A 12355-nucleotide genomic window follows, 5' to 3' on the forward strand; every position below is an offset into this window, starting at 1 on the left:
CAAACCCAGTCCAGTGTCTATGAGGCCGGTGCTGAGGTCCTGCCAGAGGAAGGCAGGAGCTGTTTTGAGAATCTCGGCATATTTACTTTTATGTAAGGCACTAAAACCTCCAAGTGGTGTCCAATAGCTCCGTAACACAGTTCCTTCTTAGCTTCAAATAGCTACTGTTGGAACCATGCGTGGCCAATCAGGCAATGAGCCACAAGGCTTGATCCCATTGGCTGATCTTAACCCAGGATGCTGAACATCCTGTAGGTGGCAGACATGGCTTCACCCTCAGAGTATCACAGGAACTGGCACTTACACTGGTTGCCTGAGCATGCCTTACCTCCCGGGGCACTGCCCTTCCCTCCGTTTTCTCTGGTTCTGAGTTCTTCTCCTGCTTCCTAAAATTAGAAGAAATTTATTGGCATGCATGAGATGGAAATTCTGCATATCCAAAGCGCCCTGTGCTTCCTGCTCTTGCCTGACCCACGTCTGTTCTGCAGAACTCCCAGAAAGGTCAGCACAGACAAGACTAGCTCCAAGGATCCAGTTGAGAAGGTGACATAAATGTAAAAATGTGAAAGTGACAGGAATTGTCACAAAGGAAGCTAAAGGATATGCACAAGGAGAGAGACACCAAGGGGCTTTAGCATAGAGGGGCTCATCAGCCAGGGAAAATAGCAGAGGGTGGAGGGAGCTATACCAGAGTCATCTCAGGCTACAGAAACAGGTGCCCTACATGGCTTTATGGAAGACTTTCATTCTACATAAACACACACATCACACACACAGAGAATTACTTAGTTGTTTTGTTGTTGTTCGACACAAAATCTCAATATATAGCCCATACTAGCCTAAAACTTGTGATCCTCCTGCCTAAGGCAGTCAAGTGCTAGGTTTACTTGATTAAAATATAACTGAATGGATAGTTTCATTCAAATATATTTTGAGGCCATTAATCAACTGTTATATAATAAGCATATGTGTATTTGTACCCATGTGTATAACTGTATAAGCAGGTTGTATTACACTGGTCTAGAAAACTTAGTGGAATCACTGTGTGCACATTGTCTTTTTTTTTGTGAGGCTATCAGATACAGTCAGATAAGTGGAAACACTCAGGAAATTAAATTCTCTATTACAAAATAAGCCTAATGTAGCAGACCACTTGCTGAGGCGTCTCTTTCCATCTGTCCCCACTCCCAGTGACCTGTGCAGATCCTGGTGACATAACTTAACTTCCTCTCTCACGTTCACCACCTCAACCGTACTCCTCCTTCTAGCCCATCCTCACTCCAAAGTATCAACTCCCAATACCTAGAAACACATTCCACCTGGAACCCAGTGGCCACACCTGACAGGGTCCTCAAAGCATTCCCTGCCAGGCAACCCACAGCTACCACACTCTCCTGACATAAGATAAACCAAGGAAAGAACACCCACCGGACAAAGATGACCAGATATCAGCACCTAGAATTACAGTCACCCCAGACACAGATCCCTAGATGCCAGCATTAAAAACACAATAACAGCCAGGACAATGTCTCCACTAGAGTGCAGCAACCCTACCACAGCAGCCAGAAATGCAACAGAGCTGAAGCTCAAGACAAGGACTTCAAAGCCGACTTCGTGAATACTATAGAGGTCCTTAGAGAGGAGGTGAATAAATTCAGTATCGAAATCTACGAAAACACAAAGAAGCAGTGGGATGAAATGAAGAAAAGAGTTTAAGACATAAAAGTGGGAAGAGAATCATTAAAGAAAACCCAAACTGAGGGAAAACTGGAAATGAAAAACTTAGGAACTCAAACAAGAACCTCAGAAGCAAGCCTCACCAACAGAATACAGAGATGGAACGGGGAATCTCAGGCATTGAAGACAAGATAGAAGAAATGAATAACTTGGCCAAAGAAGATGTCAAATTAAAAAAAAAATCTAGGCACAAAATGTCCAGGAAATCTTTTTAACAAAATCATAGAAGAAAAACTTTCTAACCTAAAGAAGGAGATGCCTATCGAGGTACAAGAAGAAACAGAACACCAATTGGATTGGAACAGAGAAGAAAGTACGCATGACATATAATAGTCAAAACGCCAAACATATAGAACAAAGAAAGAATATTAAAAGCTGCAAGGGGAAAAGACCAATTAACATATAAACGTAAACATAAAGGCAATAGCACCTGGCATTTTAATAGAGACTCTAAAAGCCAGAGGAGCCTAGACAGATGTTCTATAAACTCTAAGAGACCATAAATGCCAGCTCAGACTACGATATCCAGGAAAAACTCTCAACTACAATAGGATAAAGAAAAATCTTCATTTTAAAGCCAAATTCAAGCAGTATCTGTCCTCAAATTCAGCCCAACAGAAGGTGCTAGAAGGAAAACTTCAACCTAAAGAGGTTAACCACACCCAAGAAGACACAAGGAATAAATAATCCCACACCATCAAATTAACAGAGGAGGAAAACCCCACATTGGCATAACATAATAACAGGAATCAACAAACACTTGTACATTGATAATTCTCAACATCAGTGATCTCAATTCTTCAATAAAAAGACACGGACTAACAGATACGACACAACAACGGCATCCGTCTTTCTGCTGCATCCAAGAAACGCTCTGTGATGTTAAAGATAAACACCTCAGAATAAAAGGATAGAAAAAGATATTCCAACCAAATGTACCTAGGATGCAAAGTAGTATCGCCATTTTAATATCTAACAAAATAGACTTCAAACCAAAATCCATCAGAAGAGATGGGGAAGGATGCTACACACTCATAAAAGGAAAAGTCTTCCCAGAGGACATTGGGGTTCTTACCATCTATGCAATAAATACGGGGGCATCCAAGATTGCAAAATTAGCACCACTACAGCTTGAATCACACATCAACCTCACACAGTGAGAGTGGGTGACTTGGATACTCCATTCTCACCAATAGACTGATCTTCCAGGCAAAAACTAAATAGAGAATTGCTGGAGCTAACTGACACTGTAAACCAAATGGACCCAGCAGATATTTACGGAACATTTCATCCAAACACAAAAGAAGATAGCCTCTTCTCAGCAAGTCATAGAACTTTCTCCAAAATTGACCATATACTTGGACACAAAGCAAGCCTCAACAGACACATGAAAATTGAAATAACATCCTGCATCCTATCTGGCCTCATGGATTAAAGCTGGATATCAACAAGAGAAACAACCGAAAGCCAACAAACTCATGGGTTCTCAGTATCACTACTGAATTAAAAAAAAATGGGTCAAGACAGAAAAATTCAATTCTAGAATTGAATGAAAATGAAAACACACCATATACGAGCTCATGGGACACAGTGAAGGCCGTGCTAAGAGGCAAGCCCATGGAGAGTTCTCATCCTAGTAACTGCTGAACAGCACACCTGAAAGCTCTAGAATAAAAAGAAGTAAGCACACTCCCAAAAGGTAGATGGCAGCAAACAAACTGAGGGCCAAAGGCAATAAAAACAATAGAAACAGAGAGAACAGTACAAAGAATCTATAAAACCAAGAATTGGTTCTTTGAGGAAAAAAAGTCAACAAGAATCAATAAATCCTTATCCAGATGAACTAAACTGTAGAGAGACAAGATCCAAATTTACAAAATTTGAGAAGAAAATGGAGACAGAACAAAAGACACCAAAAATGTCCAGAGACTCATGAGCACATGATTCCTGTATTCCACCAACCTGGAGATCTAAAAGAAGTGGATGCTCTCAATATCTATCCACCTACCAGAGTTGAATCAAGAGCAGATAAGCTATAACTCCTAGTGAATGAAATAAAAGCAGTAATTAAATGTCTCTCAATCTCAAAAAGCTCTGGGTGAGATAGTTTTAGCACAGAATTCTACCAGACTTTCAAAAGATAATAAATACCAATACTCCTCAAATTATTCCACAAAATAGAAATGGAAGGAACATTTCTACAGATTCAATGTAATCCCATCAAAATTCCAACACAATACCTCACAGATCTTAAATGAAAAAAATTTAACTTTATATAGAAACACAAAATATCAGGATACCTGAAACACTCCTGAATGATTTTTAAAAAGAAGTCTAAACAAACAAACAAACAAAAAAACCAACCAACAAACCAACCAAACAAAAACATCATCAGGATGGCATCACGGTCCCTGGTCTCAGGATGGCATCATGGTCCCTGGTCTCAAGTTGTACTACAGAACTATAGTAATAAAAACAGCATGGTTTGGGCACAAAACCAGACACATTGTTCAATGGAATAGAATTGAAGCAGATACCAAAGGATACAAGGAGTTCCCAAGTTCATGGATTATATTAGTAGGATTAATACAGTAAAAATGGCTGATTTAATATAATTCTCATAAAATTCCAATACAATTCTTCACAGATCTTGAAAGAAAAATTTTCAGCTTCATAAGGAAACAAACAAACAAAAACCAAACAAACCCAGGATAGCCAAAACAATCTGGACTGATAAATGAACTGCAAGAGGCATCACTCGCCCTGATTTCAAGTTATACTACAAAACTATAGTAGTAAAAGCAGTATGGCATTGGCATAAAAATGGACATGTTTATCAACAGAATTAAGTCAAAGGCCAAGACATAAATCTACACACTTAGATTTAAGGATACCTGATTTTTTTTAATATAGAAGCCAAAATACACAATGGAAAAAAGAAAGTATCTTCAATAAATGGTGGTGGTCTAACTGGTTATCTGCACTCAGAAGAATGTAAGTAAATCCATATTTTTCACCCTGCACAAAACTCAAGTCTAAGTGGATCAAAGACCTTAATGTAGAACCAGACATGTAGAACCTGATAGAAGAGAAAATGGGAAATAACCTTGAACACATTGGCACAGGAGACAATTTCCTGAACAGAACACAAATAGCATAGGCACTAACATCAATTAATAAATGGGACCTCATGAAACTAAAAAGCTTTTATATGACAAAGGACACTGTAAATCAGATAAAATGGTAGCCTACAAAATGGGAAAGATTTTCACCAATTACACATCCAATAGAGATCTAATATACAAAAATATAAAAGAACTTAAAAAAAAAATCCTAGGCATCAAGAAGACAAATAACCTAATTAAAAAGGGGTACAGATCTAAACAGAATGTTCTTAAAAGAGGAATCTCAAATGATTGAGAAAAACAGAAATGTCCAAAGTCCTTAGGTATCAGGGAAGTGCCAATCACAGCTGCATTTTACACCAGTCTGAATGGCCAAGACCAACAAAATCAAGAACAGCTCATGCCAGCCATTTCTGGTGGGGGTGCTAACACGTACAGCCACTATGGACATCAGTGTCAAAGTTCCTCGGGAGGCTGGGAAACTATCTACCTCAAGATCCAGCTGTATCACTCTTGGGCGTCTCCCCAAAGGACACTTCATCCTACCACAAACACACTTGCTCAACCACGTTTACTGATGCTCTAGTCAACAATAGCCAGAAACTGGAGACAACTTTGATGTCCATCAACAGATGAGTGGGAGAAAAAAATATGGTACATTTATATAAGGGAATATTGGCTAAATATAAATCAGGTTAAAAAATGAAATCATGAAAATTTCAGGTAACTAGATGGAGCACCAAAAATAAATAAATAAATAAATAAATAAATAAATAAATAAATAAAAATAAAATCACCCTGAGTTAGGTAATCAGAGCCAGGAAGACAAATATGGTATGCATTCACTTCTGTGTGGGTGTTAGCTGTTCAATCATTGAAGCTACAATCTGTATAACCACAGAGGCACAGGAAAGGACTATGGTCAAGGTGTGCATCTCCCAAGGAAGGAGAAACAGAATAATAGCTGGAGAGAAACAGGGCTGGGGATTGGAATGAAGGATCCAGTGGGAAGTGGGAGGAAGAGGGTGTGTGTGAGAGAGAAAACATGAGGAGAGACAGCTAAAACTAAGGGCCATTTGGGGATGAGAGTGGGGGTCACAGGGAAGCCAAACACACTAGAAGCTTCCTAAAATATATCCATGGGAGAAGGAAACCTAAATGAAATCGACAGGTAACAGGGGACACAGAGCCCCCGGCTGGACACTGCTAACACCAAACGAAGCTTCTAGAACTGTGAAGGGGTTACATCTGATTGAGTTGTTGTCCAAAGGGGTTCCATGGGATCCCCCAAACTATTATATCTAAAGCTACTGGTTGGTCTCCACACCAGCACAAGTCTTGGAACCCAGAGAAGTCAATCTCTTGCCTTCCTGGAACCCTCACTCCCATGCACAAGTACTCACGGTAGTTGAAGGAACTTTGCACGCTACCAAAGGAGAAAGGCAAACACCAACCCAGCTACAAAGTCTTCCCTGTACAATGGTGACCTGCTTGCACTGGTCAGGTTAAAAAATGAGAGTAATCAACCAAGGTCTGATTGGATTTAAGGCTTGCTCTGTAAGATGGAACCCATCCTAACACTGTGTGGGTGGCCAAGAACCTGAGACAGAATAGACCAGGAACGTAGAGGAAAACCAGGTGGTAATGCTGTTGTGGTAAAGGAACCGAGCAATAAAGTGACTCCTAATGACATTCTGCTGTACTCATAGATCAGAGCCTTGCTCAGCCATCATCAAAAGCTTCCTCCTGTAGCAGATGGGAACAAATGCAGAGACCCACGGACGGACAATGTGCAGAGTCACCTTGGAACACACAGCCATAAACGGTCTCTATCACCGCCCCGCTCCTGCCCCCGCAGGGTTTAGGGAATTCTACAGAAAATGTGGAAACAATGTAAGAGCCAGGGAGGATGGAGGACACCCAGGATACAAGGCCTTCTAGACATGGCAAGACTGACACACACGTGAACTCACATGAATGACACACACATGGCACACATGAACTCACATGAAGAGACTCTGAGCATGCGCAGGGCCTGCACAGGTCAGCACCAGACCTGGTGCTGAGAGTTGAAGGAAACACAAGCCCTCATTCCTAACCCAGAAGCTATCTCCAGTTGAAAACTACTTACAAATAAAACTTTAGTCTACTCTTAGGAGTGGCCCCTAACCAGCAGGAGATGGCCAACACAAAGCAAAGTCAATGGCATCCTTACAGGTTCTTTGCCTTAAACTGTTATGTCAGGGCCTTTTAATTTATTTTTTCATTATAGGCCCTCTGCATACACATCGTGGCTTCCTTCTTGTGTTTTTGCAGGTTTCCCGTGTCCGTGTGCGTTTCTTGTGCTTCTTCCTTTGGCTTCTTCCTTCTGTTTGTTTTGTCCTGTTCTGACCTGTTTTTATCTTATTTTATTTTATTATTATTTCTTGGGTGCTTGTTTGTTTGCTAACATGGGGCAGAATGGGTGTGGATCTGGATGGAAGGGGAGATGGAGAGGGACTATAAACAGTTGGGAAGACAAATCAGAAAATAGCTTATAAAAATCTAATTTCAATAAAAGAAAATAAGCCTAAAAAGAGAGATGGTTTCCATAAAATGTGACAAATGCAGTAACAGGCCCAGCTCCTTCTCAGGACAGGGAAATGTGCTCAATTTCTCAAGCTGTCCTTCAATGCACCTCAGGGCCTTAGGCCTCCTGCCTGTCTTAGCCAGGCGTCCAGGACCTGCTGCTATGGCCTCCATTTACAACAACTCCTATCCCACCTGTGCCCAGGACTTCCCAAACCATATAAATTATCTTTACTCTCTTTCTGACTTGATCACAGCAACATCTAAAATGGTCCACAAATCCCTCCTCCCTGAAGACTAGTGTTCCCTCCACTTCCCGTTACACAAGTCCCCAGTGTCGTGCGACAGTCCCCCTTCAACACAGCAGTCTCTGCTTAGACCCCAGACAGTCCATCAAGGCTCTATTACCCTTGAATGTGTCAGTATATTATGTACGTACACCTGTAATCCCAGCACTCGAGAGGCTGAGACAACCATCACAAGCTCTAGGCTAACCTGGGCTATATGATAAGATCCTATCAGAAAAAAATCGAAAATAATAGCATTAATAGATGATAATAATATATTCCACAGAGTCAGTACTTTCAGCCTGCCTGCCAGTCCTTGGGAGATCTCACCCACACACTTTTCTGATGACAGGAATGTGAGTCTCCTCCTTGGGTGGACTTACAGCACTGTGAAATCTTGTCTGTCACACTGATTTTATTTTGCCTCAAATTCTACCCTTTTTCCTCCCTCCCTCCTCTCATCATTTACTCTTACAGGGTCAGCTCTGAACCTGCGCCTGCCTCCTTTGCATGCGTTCATCTTGCAGGCTAAACTGTGCGCCTGGGCCTGCCTTCGCCTGTGCCCATCAGTAATTTACAGTACTTCACTGTTGAGAGCTCGTGTTCCTCACCACCTCCCGCCTCTGAGCTATGACAACAGCACTGGAACTTGCTCCATCTCTCCATCACTGTTTTTAGAATCTGCTCTCCTTAGGATGTCTCCAGGACTGCCTTATGTGAGATCAAAGGAATCTGCCTGCAGCCAGAAGAGGCTCCCACGAAAAACTGAAGATCCTGAATTTCCCTCCACCATTTTTAATAAGAGGAGACAGAGGCCCCTATAGTAGACAGTGTGGCATCTTAGCTACACCCCACACTAAAGGATAATTCCAAATAATAGACCCATCAGTCCCCTTTGAGACATACACACTCTCATATACACTCACACAAACACATTCATACAAATACACACTCACACACACTCTCAGATACTCTCACACACATTCATACACACTCACACACACTCTCAGATACTCTCACACACATTCATACACACACTCACACACACTCTCACACACTTATACACACACACTCTCACACACTTGAAGGAGCAAAACATAAAGAGCCTTGGAGATCCATGAAGCTAGAACGCAGCCTCCAGCCTCTCAGTGGGTCTTTCCTCATGGACGGAGTTCCCCTGCTTTCTATGGGTCTTTGTGTTCACCTTATAATAATATAGTCCACAGCCTCAGTACTTTCACCCTGCCTTCTGTGCCACTCCCATGGCTCTTCCTCTGTGACCTTTTGGGCTCTGATCCCAGTCACTGGGATGTCTGATCAGCATGCTGTGAGCACACACACACACCAGACACACACACAAACATACTATCCCAGGCCTCCTCAGAGTCTTATGCTGATATCCTACACACACAAACACATACACACACTCACACACAAACACTCTTACACACTCACACACATAGGCTTCAGTCTTCTGCTGAGACATCCTACAGACACACACACTCACATACACACATTCTCAAACACACTCACATGACATGCACACACACATATACTCACACTCACATGACATGCACACACATACTCTCACATACTCATATACACCCGCGCACACACACTTTCACACATGCACACCCACTCTCACACGTGCACACACACTCACACATATTGTCACACATTCACTCATAGCTGCTGTTTTGCTCAACCATGTGCAGTCATGCCCTTATCAACTTGTTTCTGGTTGACGTCTGACGCATTAATGAGTGAGTGAATGAACGCATGACAGTGTGGAACAAGGCTGTCTACACTCCGGCTCAGTGTGTGACCTTGCCCAAGTCAGTAATACCCGGGCTGTATAACTAAATTCTAGTAAGTCAGATTTTTCTCCTAATATCTTGAATGTGTATGATGAGACTTCTAAAGAGTGTGACATAAATTCAGAGGGCCGGATCCTACAGCTTATCAATCACTGTTTCCTCACCGGCTGGGATGCAGCCTTGGCCACGCCCACACTCGTGTAGTCTCCATAAGCAGCAGGAGCTAGGCTGGCGCCTGTAAGAAGAGGAAACACAGGGAAAGGCTGGAGATGCACCAATCAAAAGAGGAAGGAGCAGCAGGGTGGTGATGTGGGTAGACCAGCAAAGGACAGAGGCTGGCACGTGACTGCAGTCAGAGGCCCCGCAGCACGCAGTCTGCTCTCGCACAAACGGAGGCCCGCCCCCCAACCCCCATGCCTTCGCAGGAGCTGAGCTGCAGAAAGTTCCCCAGTCTGTAGAGCGCCCTTTCAAACGGAGGACTGAGTGTTTCTTTATGCCTTTCTGGGGCTAATGCTGGCTTTTTCTAATGCCAGAAGCCCTGTGGTATATACAGGGCTGTAATGATCACGGCATTCTGCCAAGCATGGATGCTTCAGAGCATGAAACTGGGCAAAGGGACCCTTTGGGGACAATGTCATGCTTGAGTAAGTTCTGTTCATTTTGCACAGTGCACAGAATGCTGGGAGAACACTACCTAACACGTGGCACTTTTCAAGAAACAATCAGCCTACAGTGTTATAAAAGACTTTAAGAAATAATAAGGGCTGGAGAGATGGCTCAGTGGTTAAGAGCACTAACTGGCCTTCCAGAGTTCTTGAGTTCAATTCCCAGCAACCACAGGGTGACTTACAACCACCTGTAACAGGATACGATGCCCTCTTCTAGTGTGTCTGAAGACAGTATGTGTGTGTGTATATATATATATATATATATATATATATATATATAATTTTTTTAAAAAAGAAAGAATAACAAAATAGTTATCTTTTTTTTGAAAAATATTATTTTTCCCCGTGGAAGTTTTCAGTTTTCCCTCCAATTTTAGACCTACAACTGAAGGTTCTGGAATCAAAAGGCTTAGGATTTAGCCAGGTGTGGTGAGTTTAAAGCCAGCCTGGTCTACATAGTGAGTTCTAGGCCAGTCAGCATCTTAAAATTTGTCAGCCATAATGATGTCTCACTGAAGATGGCCATAGAGAAGTAGTTTGTCTTGGGAACCATATGGACCTACCTGATCAGCCTGCCTGGCTGACTCCCTGGATTCCTAGTGGACCTGGGCTAACAGTTCCATTATTCTGACCTGATATTCTCATCATTATTCTAAGGGTGTGCTCTCTCTCTCTCTCCCACCAGCTGATCAGACCTGACTGAATCCAGTCAGTTTCTGTCAGATGGCAATATGTAAGGCCTACTATAATATATTGCGATTTTTGTTCCCACTGGCTTTTCTAATTTGTAGGCCCCACTTAGGGGGCTTGCTCACACGTTGCCCTGGAGTCCATCGACATCGTACCTTGCATGGCAGAGGCCGCTCTTGCTTCCTCGTCCTTGTCACAGAGAGGTTTGCAGTCAAGGTCACCAGAAGCCATGTGCAAAGTGTCTGATCCAGACCCTGCCAACGGGAAAAGGCGGACAGCAGGAGAGCTACGCAAAAGGAGCGTTTGCCTGGGCGCCGCCTCTCCTCTGCACACACCTTAGCCGCTTGGTAATGAGAGCGCCATTTTCCTCTCTCGCGCGCAGAGCTACTCACCACTTGACGTCACAGTGCTCTCCGAGGATGAAGTCTGTTCAGACGATGGCTGTGTGAGATACTCCCTGACAAACGGACACAAGAAATATCTTCAACACGCTCGGCAAATAACTCCCTTAAAGCCCAACTGAAAACACACCCAAGTTCATAAATGTGGCAGACCTGAGCTGTGACGGGCTCTCGGAGTACAAGTGGCCAGCACCATTCTCCTGCAGGGAACAAGGAGACACATGGTGAGGGATCTGACAGTGACCATCCCAGGAAGGTCGCTTTAGGCACGTATCCCCATCAGTGCTTAAATGAGTCACTATTTACGCAGTGACAGGGCTTGCAGCATTTGCCGAGGACCCGAGTTTGGTCCCTCATATGTCACCTCAGTAGAACCTGTAAGTTCTTCTCCAGGGGATCTGATACCCCCTTTTCCGGCCCCAGCCCTGCCAGCACCTGCATGTACATGTGCATTCATTCACAAGGACACATGGACATAAAATATTTTTAAATTAAATATTAATTTTTCATGTGTTCCCCTCAAATACTAAAAGAAAAATAAAAAAAGCTCAAACTTCAAAAATAAGATTCTGTGTCACTGCTTCAGCTTCTATTAAATTTTCTCAAACTCTTACTTATTTTTGGTTTTGCATTTTAAAATGTTCGGTTGGTAGCTGTAGATATCTCCACATAGGGAGATGTTTTGTTTCACGTAGCCAGCTGGGGTCATTATCAAATGCTGAAGAACTGTTCTGTATCACCTACAGGAAGCTAAATAGGGCCGGCCCTACTTATGCACTATTTAAATACATAGTGATTACAGTTTTACGTATATACAGTATGCACATGAAAGAATCTATAAACCGGAGAAGTTTTCAATATTGTTCCATTTCATTGGCTATCATAGTTTATAAAAATCAGGAATTGAGAGGCCTAACATGACTGCCTTCCAAAAGACCCAACAAGCAGCTGAAAGAGTCAGATGCAGATATTTGCACCCAACCAATGGACAGAAGCAGCTGACCCCTGTGTTGAATTAGGGAAGGCTGGAAGAAGCTGAGGAGAGCAACCCTGTAGGAGGAT

General features: G+C 42.7%; 1 protein-coding gene across 5 annotated transcripts in view; it reads right to left on the bottom strand.

Annotated features, from left to right (window-relative positions):
- Irag2 (inositol 1,4,5-triphosphate receptor associated 2) overlaps window positions 1-12355 on the bottom strand; it is a 53900-nt gene that overhangs the window by 16303 nt on the left and 25242 nt on the right. For all 5 annotated transcript variants that reach the window (XM_029478155.1, XM_021164353.2, XM_029478154.2 and 2 more), the window contains 5 exons: window positions 11447-11493; window positions 11285-11349; window positions 11048-11146; window positions 9699-9769; window positions 329-386 (listed from right to left, as the gene is read on the bottom strand). In XM_029478155.1, coding sequence (XP_029334015.1) covers window positions 329-386; window positions 9699-9769; window positions 11048-11123 — 205 coding nt within the window. In that variant the 5' untranslated portion in view covers window positions 11124-11146; window positions 11285-11349; window positions 11447-11493. The remainder of the gene's footprint in view (window positions 1-328; window positions 387-9698; window positions 9770-11047; window positions 11147-11284; window positions 11350-11446; window positions 11494-12355) is intronic.

This window comes from Mus caroli, unplaced genomic scaffold (assembly GCF_978045245.1).
Source record: "Mus caroli unplaced genomic scaffold, Mus_caroli_1 scaffold_7, whole genome shotgun sequence".
In the NCBI taxonomy this organism is placed as follows: domain Eukaryota; kingdom Metazoa; phylum Chordata; class Mammalia; order Rodentia; family Muridae; genus Mus; species Mus caroli.